This window comes from Acanthaster planci, linkage group LG04 (genome assembly GCF_054643075.1).
Source record: "Acanthaster planci isolate LZ-2023a linkage group LG04, COTS_SCS, whole genome shotgun sequence".
Taxonomy (NCBI): Eukaryota; Metazoa; Echinodermata; class Asteroidea; order Valvatida; family Acanthasteridae; genus Acanthaster; species Acanthaster planci.
In genome coordinates, this window is record NC_141780.1 from 16,243,278 (window position 1) to 16,252,684 (window position 9,407).

Genomic DNA, 9,407 nt, shown 5'->3' on the forward strand with positions numbered 1-9,407 from the left:
TTTACGTCTCCCTTTCCAGTTCTCTGCTTTTTTTTCCAAGCCAGAAGGAACTAGAAAGCATACTATTGAAATTCTGAACCACACGTGAGTTTGGATTAGGCCTACTGATGAGCACCCGCAGGACTAGACTTGGAACAGTCTAAAATCCGTGCTCAGCTGAGTTTATTGTATTCAATTAACTGAAGTGAAGAGAATTTGCTGTGGTGTTCATACACCATAAATGGCGTCCAGAATTTCTAATTCGATTTGTCAAGGTGAAATCAATGAATGAAACTATAAATTCCTCGTTTCCTCGTAGCAGATAGTTCCTTGTTTTATGCGCATATCAGGTAATGGGACAAAAAACCCAGTGATAAAATAGAGGAGCCCATTCCACCAGGCGATGCAAAAATTTAACGTGAGTACAGCCCCAAAATTGCACAGACATCAGAAATCAATTTTGAGAATTACTGACGGCTAAACATCCAGGATGGTTCAGTAGAGATTATGTCTTCTGACATAAAGCGAAACCCCAATATCGTCTCTGTATTCAGTGACAAAGACAAATGCCCATCAGAACGTCATGAGCGCAAGACATGCGTATTCTGTACTGCAGCACTGTTGAGTTCCTTTTTTATAGCATCTTCCTAAAGATCTCATTCAACTCCAGTATTAGAGGTTGCAAGTATAGCATCTTAAATTCCCTCCAGCAGTTTAGAGAAATTAATTAATCAACAGATTTATGGACAAAACAAAAATCATGACCAAACCCCCCGGTTTTTCACAGAATTGAAACGTTCCATAACCAACCAACTTGTTGACATCCAAAACGTTTCAGCTTACACAACTGTTTTCCTGTTCAAACATTATTTTGACAGTTTCACCTTTTTCCCATTGGGCGGATTGGATTCCACACAGTGGATTCACGTGCATCTGTGCACTTTCGTTACCTCCAAAAATCAACAAATGCCATGAAGGATACTTCGAAAAGACGGGATCTATAATGAAAGACCTGCATATCTTTCAAATGGTTTTAAGCTTTGGTTAAAAACTTCTTAAATCACATAACCATAAAAAAATTGAAACAGATGCATACAATGATAAAATCATATTTATTAGTGACGCAAAGGGCAAAACCCGTTATTAAAAATAATTAACATCTTCCCGACGCAAAGTACATCTTGGAACATTAAGTTTTGAAGACGCCAAACGTTTGTTTACCAGAGGCTGACCTCGTTGTGATGTCGTATATAATTGTTATTACTGTGTCGCAACCGCTTGGGAACACCCCTGTCCTTGTTCTTTGAGAAATTGTTCAACCTTGTGCATTCAGGCACATCAAGAGTGAGCAAACTCGTCCAGTGTGGAGCAGGCTTGATTGGATGCTCTTCACGCTCGCTCGCACGTCAGACCGCGAACACGAATGCTGAAAAAGGGAGACCGACGGGCGAAAAAAAAATGGACGCGAGAAAACAAGGCAAAAATGACCACGGGTGGTTTTGGAAGCCTGTGATTGGCTGACGGCGGATTAGCCGGGTCCAGATGTAGCAGGGGCGTGTGAGCAAAGTGCGCGGAGAATAATATTTATCATTGTGAGTTTGTCCGCCGGTCAACGGGCGCTGGGTTGATTGACAGTCGGAGATAGGGGAGCCGTAGAAGCCGTTTCGCCCCGCGCCTACTAAAGGTGCATCCGCATGTGTCTCAATGTAACACTCCTCTCGCATCCCATGGCAAAGCGATCGTGTCGAGAGTTGGACTGCAGTTATAAAAAAAAAAACCTCACCATCAGCATTTGCGGATCACAAAAGAGTCTAAGCCGGTTCTATCGGCGAAATACTTCGTACGAATCGTCTCTGTTTCCATTTGTGGTTCACCTCTTCACCGGTAGACGTCTTTGCAGTGTGTGTAAGTCTGACTTTCATAATGTACGATTTTATTGTGCTTGCGAAATGTATTGGCCGTGTTTGTTTAATCCTCGATGCGCATTCAGATCAAAGCATGCCCTTTTAGCTCGGTTTACAACGATTAAGCATTCGGAACTCAGCTGCTCACAGAGAAATGACTACCGGTACATGTACACGGAATTGCTTCTGTCAGAATATTTAGAAAATATCTAGCCGGTACGACAGTTTGTCTTAACTTTCATTATGTTTTTATTACGTTTTTTTTCTGTCGAGTTAAATGATGTCTGTCTTGGTTGGAGGCCATTTTTCAGCTTAAATGAAATTAACAGGTTTTTAAACGCTCGATATCAATTACTTCAAAAGCTAACTCCCGTTGTTCGGGGGCCAAAGTTAAAAAACAGTTTGGCTTCCAAAATGTTGACAACGTTTAAAACACCTTTTTTTCCAATGAAAATTGTTGTAAATGCACGGAAAGTGTATCCTTCAATTATTATATCCCATACTTGACTAAGTAATGTCAATGATGTTTTTCTCAATCTGCATCTTTTCAGTTTCGAGAAGTGAAACCATATTGGCAGTCATGTGCAATCTCGATTGGATACATTACATGACTGGAAGTCGTCACTATTGACGAAGTTATCCATTTTGGGATGATATTGCAAATAACATTTAGTTTATTCTGGCTGAAGGATTTCTGCACCGGTGGTATAGCTTTGCGTTCATTAGAGTTGTTTTTGATTGGGCCTTTATATCACACATGGCCTTCATTACACGGCTAATGTACGGAAATTGGCCAGTGAGAATTATTCTCAAGAGAATTCATTAACGTGTTCGCTATACTGCAGTCTCCGATTCAGTCGCCAACTGCTCTTTTCACTCAGACTTATCTGATGAGGATTCTAATTTCAAATAGATACAGCAGATTTCGTTTCTTTCTTTTATTGTGCTTTCAATTTGGTGTCATTTCACCGGGAGTGATTTTCGTTCGTTAATTTCAGCTTGAAAAATTAATTGCATGTTATGCTAAGATGGAAAGCCTGACATTCTTCCCGGCTACGGCAAAAATTGGAACGATGAACATTTTTCTCATTTTACTAGTCTAATGAGCATCCCTTTGATTGGGCATTCTAGACGAAAATGCAAGTGCGACGACATTGTCTTGTTGCCAATAGTTTTCCTAATGCGTCAATTTGTATGTACGTAGCATGAGGTGGCCGCTTCATGAAAGATGAGGTTATTCAAATCGGCGCGTCTTCATTATTATCTGTCATTACTGTAGGTGTCAATGAACTGGCAGCTCTTTCGGTCCATATTGTGTGCTTTTCCTTCACCAGAAGAAACGTTGTGGAATTGTCTGGTCGCACAGATCGCGCGGGGGACATTTCGTGGATTTATGCATAGGCGACGTGGTGAGTTCTTGACTTACTAGGCCCCCGCCGCGAGCGAGCCGCTGTGTGTTATCGGAAAAGTTGCTGGGAGAGTGTCGAGTCATTTAACTTGGGTCCATTAATTTTCTTCTCGACTCTGTGTGTTGCAGATTACCATACCGCTTGGAGACGTCTTGAGCGTGCATTGAACCCTGTGTGTCCTCTGCTGTGTGGCGTCATCGCCGCCGTGAAGGGAGCTGCCATATCGGACTGCCAGCACTGTGAGAGCGTCAAGAATCGACCGGGCCGGACGTAATGGACTGCGGCGTAGACGTCATCCGACCGCGGCAGCCCGTGGGAGCCCAGACCGTGCACAGATCGTCCAAGATGTCGGCCGGCCGCGTTGGTGGTGGTGATGGCGCGCCGTCCCCGTCCGGGTCGACGTCGGCCGCGCGGCGTGGCCTGAGCTTCTCCATCGACCGGATCATGGGCAACGACTCGCCATCTGCTGCGGCCAGGTCGTTCTCCTCTGCCTCCTCCCCGCCGACCAGCGCTCTGGCCAAGATGTCGCCTCCATCCTCCTCACCGGCCGCCGTCGTCGAATCCGCCAAGAGGGCCACAACGGTCCGGCCAACTCTCGCCGTTCTGCCAAGGGATCAGGCCCAGGTAACCCGGGCTCGCATGTTTGGCATGGTGGACGCCACTGAACTGGACATCCAAACGGCCAAATACCAACATTACCTGAACATGGCTTGCTTGCCGCTGTACATGAACAGCAGAACCGGGGCCCTACCCCGACCACACCCTTTCTACTCCACAACTGCCTCGGGACAGTATCTCACCAAGTGGCTGGCATCAAACATCAATGGGCAGAAACTGGACAATTTTCCCGTCAAGTCCCTTCCCGAAGCCAGGCTGGGTTTAGCAGCCCACCCTTCCCTCCCCTTTGCCGGATTGTTCTCGCCGTCGGCCTTTAAGACTGCGGCCGACTTCGACGGTCCCATTTCCAACTTAGCGGAAAGGGTATGGGCAGCGGACCCGGTAGTTATGCGCGCGAGACCCGATAGCTATGCCCCAAAGGTCCCCCGCAACCCGGGATCCAGCCCGTCCCCCCGACCGGCGGAAGTCAAGGTAGAGAAAACCTCACCCTCTAGCAACCAGCAGCGGACCAAGCGAACCCAGAGCGGGCAGCAGAAAGCCTTCACTTGCCTGGACTGTGGCAAGGTGTTCAACGCCCACTACAACCTGACCCGGCACATGCCGGTGCACACAGGCGCCCGGCCCTTCATCTGCAAGATCTGCGGGAAGGGGTTTCGGCAAGCCAGCACGCTGTGCCGGCACAAGATCATTCACACCAACGAAAAGCCGCACAAGTGCCGGGAGTGCGGCAAGGCGTTCAACCGGAGCTCCACGCTCAACACCCACATGCGGATCCACGCCAACTACAAGCCCTTCGTCTGCGAGTTCTGCGGTAAGGGCTTCCACCAGAAGGGCAACTACAAGAACCACCGGCTGACCCACAGCGGCGAGAAGGCCTACAAGTGTCACATTTGCCACAAGGCCTTCCACCAGATCTACAACCTGACTTTCCACATGCACACCCACCAGGAGAAGAAACCGTTCACCTGCAGCGTGTGCGGCAAGGGATTTTGCCGAAACTTCGATCTCAAGAAGCACGTCCGGAAACTCCACGAGGGCGGCACAGCGTCGCTACCTTCCCCGTGCTCCGACTCGTCCAGCGGGTCACCCAGCCCGATCAGCTACGCTAAAGGTACGTCTGCGCTCCGTACGGATTTAACCGGAGAACACTGTGCCCTCTGATTCTACATACTAAAAATGAACTTACACAAGACTGTTTAAAGGGAAAAAACTGCCAAATTCAGCCGCACACTTGCTTTTATCGTTAAATTATGTATATAACCCTAAAGCTGTCATTTCCACGATATTGTCGTTGTCCATGAGATTGTTTCTTGCTTATTTATCAAATTTTCGTCCTCAGACGACACAGTATTAATATGAATTCGATGTTTGACAAAATACTGTTATTTTTGTATTAATTCCATATGTGAGTGTATTATTATAAACACCTTAGCAGTGGTTGTCTTTCTCTGACAGTTAAGTCCCATTTTCCCTTTAAGTAAATTCCAAAATAATCATGATCGTCTTTTGAGAGTGTAAGTCGCTTTCCCAGTTACAGCAACAAAGACTGTACCCGTCTCGTTGAATTTCGTCCGCTGGAGTGTTTAACTCCAGTTGGAACAAAAGCACACCGTGTAAATTCCATCGGACAAATTTCATTTGAAACGAGATCCCTTTTCCCACTCAGACATTTCGATTGCGGGAAGTTACCGGGTGTAACCCAACTCCTATGGCGCCCCTCTTGAACGGCAGATGTACAAAGTGCCGACAAGGGCGCATCGACCGGGCCCGCCCGACATGTCATTATTTCAACTGCCCTGCGAGTGTGCCGTGCACTGGGTTTAAAGTTAACACTTTTTTATTTTACTTCCACTGTTTAATTCGATCCCATGCCAGACTGGATAAAATGATGTGATTAGTGTTGAGATGTCATCGGTATAAGCTTTGGACCAAAATGAAGTAATCATCGTCACTCGAACTCGCCAGCTATTATGACTTGATATAGACCAATACAGGGTGTACATATTTTGTTTGTGAACGGATTTAACACAATAAATTCCGAAAAAAAATATTGACATGACGTCTTGAAGTGGACAAGATTTGTCTTGTGGCAGATAAGTTGATTCACATTACTTTCAAACCTGAATATTAAAAATTCGAGTAAAATCAGTTTTGTTTGTCCTTTTTTTTGTAAAGGGCGCAAAACTTAACACGGATTTAAAATGTGAGCGGTTGCAGTAACAGTGTAGTTTTTTTCTTAAAGACGCTGTTCCATCAAACAAATATCTTCAACCGTATATGAATAAAAAGTTGAACAAAAAGTTGAGCAGTTGTGTAGCACCCTTAAAGGTCAAGTCATATACACACTGCCCGTTGCATGCACTACACAATAAAGTATGCATGCATTCACTATGTTCAGAATCTTTTGTGAGTTATGCAGCTCAGTCGTCTATTGAAAGCAAAGAGCTGCCGCGCTGTACCGAATATCCTCAAATAAACCAAAGCAGGAAAGGGGCATCGACTACCTAAAAATCATCTTTTTCAATCACAAACACTGTCGTTAGTCTTAATGCACACAGTTTCCCTCCACTTTTTTGTGTTATGAACCTCTTCAAATCACGTGATTAATTATACATGTCGGTGGACCATCTCGTCAATGTCACCTGATGAAATGACAACTACTGTTAAGAATGTTCCTTGGCAAAACTCTTCAGTGAGTCACAAGCGAAGGCGGAATTGTTGCCACCAGTATGTAAAAACAGAATTTCCAGTTTGGCTTATATTTGATCAGATCTCATTGTAATTGTGATTTAGTTTTTTCAATTCCGTTATTTCCACGAAACATTCCATAAAAACTCATCCAATCCCAAAGTTTAATCCTGCTTGTATCATCGGGAATTCATTTGATATCATCATTGTCAGAGTGGCTATGCCTTCACCGTGGCCCCAGTGTTATCACGTTTCCGTGTAGTATTTGGTGGTGGTTATCATTTTCCTGTGTATTCCATAAATACATGCATTGTGTTCCCCAAGGTTTCAATCACATTACGAGGACTTGCTTGTATAGCGGAGTTCCCTCACCAAGCCAATACCGAGCGTCCTTGAGTTTTCACCGCCTGCGAGGCTGCGTCGCAACGGCCCCGGGGCGACAACTCCGTCTCGGCTTCAATTTCACATTGATGTGATTTTTGTGAGACATTCGTTGTACGTCATCTCCACAAAGAGGAAGTTTTATTAAACAACAAGCGCTGCATTCTGAGTTTTCGCATGTGCTGGACTAGAACGGTCTGTGAATTTCAATATGTGCATTACAATAAGAGCCAATTCAGCATGTGCAAAGCTAATATGGACTTAGACATTTCCTTTTCAAGAAGAGGACAGATTGTTTTGTAAATGTATAAACGTATATGGGTACACGAACCTTGCATTTTATTCCCGAGGGTTTAAATAACGTTTTTTGAGATACTATATACAAGTACAACATCATTTCATAGATTGTTAGTCGTTGTCATCAAGCAGTCTGGGAAGTGTTTACAGTTGGATACAGAATATTTGCAGGCTTGTTTGATTTTCCTTCTTTTCTGTTTGTACCCCTCTTCAGCCTGGAGTGGCTCCGCCTTGTTGGAAAGGCAATCTTAAATTACAAAGGGACGATTGGGCATTGCTAGTTCAGATGATACGCCCATCGCTGTAATCCGCCCTCTCGTTTAAGTCTGGTGCCGAGCTCTTTTTCTTCAATAATGACGACTTGCAAGATTTGGTCCCGGCCCGTCAAAACCACCCATGGCTCTGTATACTCCCCTGTCTCCTTAGCATGTGTTTATATGAAGGTGTTGTACATGTTTATTGGTGTGGTACTAAATTTTTCACACAAGTATGTCTGAAATTATGAAATTTAACTTACTTGTCAGTGTTCTGTAAAATAGTGTTCATAATTTTCCGAGGATATATCGGTGGAATATAATGAAGTGTACGAGTGCATGCATGGTATCAAAAATAAAATACATATATCGAGAACGAAAAGTCGAGTGTTTCTTCGTGAGATAATAGCTCTCGTTTAATTGCTTTTTAAACATTTGCATTAGCCTGATCTTGCTTTATGTTGTCAATAGAATGTTGTCGATCAAATGAAGAAGGCATTATCTGTGTAGGCCTACTACACGATCGGACAGCTTATTCATGTTACATGTGTTTACATTGTCAGATATGTATTCAAAACCTGCAGGCTGTTTGTCTTTACAATTACGCTAATTGTGAGGGCCGACTGTGCGATCATTTATGACGCATCATAATTCTCCGCCCCTGAAACGTCAGTCATGTTGTACACGCTACCACGTGTTGGTGGTCTTTACACAAAAGCGTCCCGCGACATTAACGTTAATCGCTGAATTGCACAAACATCATGATCGGTTCGTTAGCTCAACTAATCCTTCTCGTCCGAGACCATCAGGGACTGTTGTCTTTGGATCGAGCTGGGCTTTTAATTGTTTGTCTTTTGACCATCCCTCCAATAGGCAATTTATTTATAAGCTCAATGGTCCTGATTCGATTGCTGTATTTACGCTAATTAGCGAGCAGAGATGCCAGGGCAAATTAGCCAGCGTGACATGGTGAAATCATGACGGAGTGTTAGTTCGCCACTTAATGGATTTCAGAAGGACCAGACATGTTTTTGTTTTATTTGACCAAAGTTAAAGTGATTGACGGTTCCGATGTTTCGATGTCTAATTGTCCCAAGTATAGAAAAAAGTTGGGGGTTTTTGCATGTTTCAATTGTAAACCTGTGTAACTGACATGCGAAAGCTATAGTTTTTGACCACAAATATTTCTTTCTGGAAAAGGGGTTGACCCTCCTTTAACGTAGATTTTAAACAAACCACTTGTCGCCTCGAAGAGGCCCAATGAGAGAGTTCGTAATAAGGTATTTTTATTCAGGTCAATGGGATTAAGAATAACACATATCCCAGCTATGACCACAATACGGGACACAATAATCAATACTCTCAAAAATGGTCCTTTTCTCTTTATAAAAAAAACCAGAAATGTATTTGATAAACTGTTTTCCCGAAAAATCAAAGAAGGAAAAGTGAGTTTTGAAAGTGTAGACCAGGGGCTCAAACGATTCTTTAAAGAGAATTGTCTGTTGACCACGTTACAGTGTTCAATTCCCCCTGAAAGAACAACTCTTTCCTCCTTTGTGCTTTCACCCTTAACTTTCGCCTTGGATACGAGCGAGAGTTTGCAGAATGATAAAACATTTCGCCGTGAGCTGTTCAGTCAATTTTGAGTGCTTTCAAGATGGTAAAAATGTTCTAATCGAGGTTGGGCTTGATATCTTATTTTCCCGAGGGCTGAAAATGTTATTGTACGAGTGACTCGAAAATTAGCCTAGTCGGGGGGCTGGAGGAGCAGTGGAAATTCCCGCAAACAGTTTTATAGTTGTTCCCCTAAATTTCCTGAAGTCGACAAGAAGATAATTCTCGCGTGGGCTTCTGTGTCGCCTTATCAAGAACTTTAT

General features: G+C 44.0%; 1 protein-coding gene across 4 annotated transcripts in view; it reads left to right on the forward strand.

The window, feature by feature from the left end:
* Positions 1 to 7,912, forward strand: part of LOC110974109 (uncharacterized) — a 33,378-nt gene extending 25,466 nt beyond the window's left edge. For 2 of the 4 annotated variants that reach the window (XM_087136246.1, XM_022225478.2), the window contains exon 2: positions 3,421 to 7,912. In XM_087136246.1, coding sequence (XP_086992372.1) covers positions 3,566 to 5,071 — 1,506 coding nt within the window. In that variant the 5' untranslated portion in view covers positions 3,421 to 3,565 and the 3' untranslated portion in view covers positions 5,072 to 7,912. Of the gene's footprint in view, positions 1 to 1,558; positions 1,885 to 3,176; positions 3,293 to 3,420 lie in introns of those variants that run through there. The other 2 variants (XM_022225479.2, XM_022225480.2) reach the window with 2 other exon arrangements.
* The last annotated feature ends 1,495 nt before the right edge of the window (positions 7,913 to 9,407 follow it).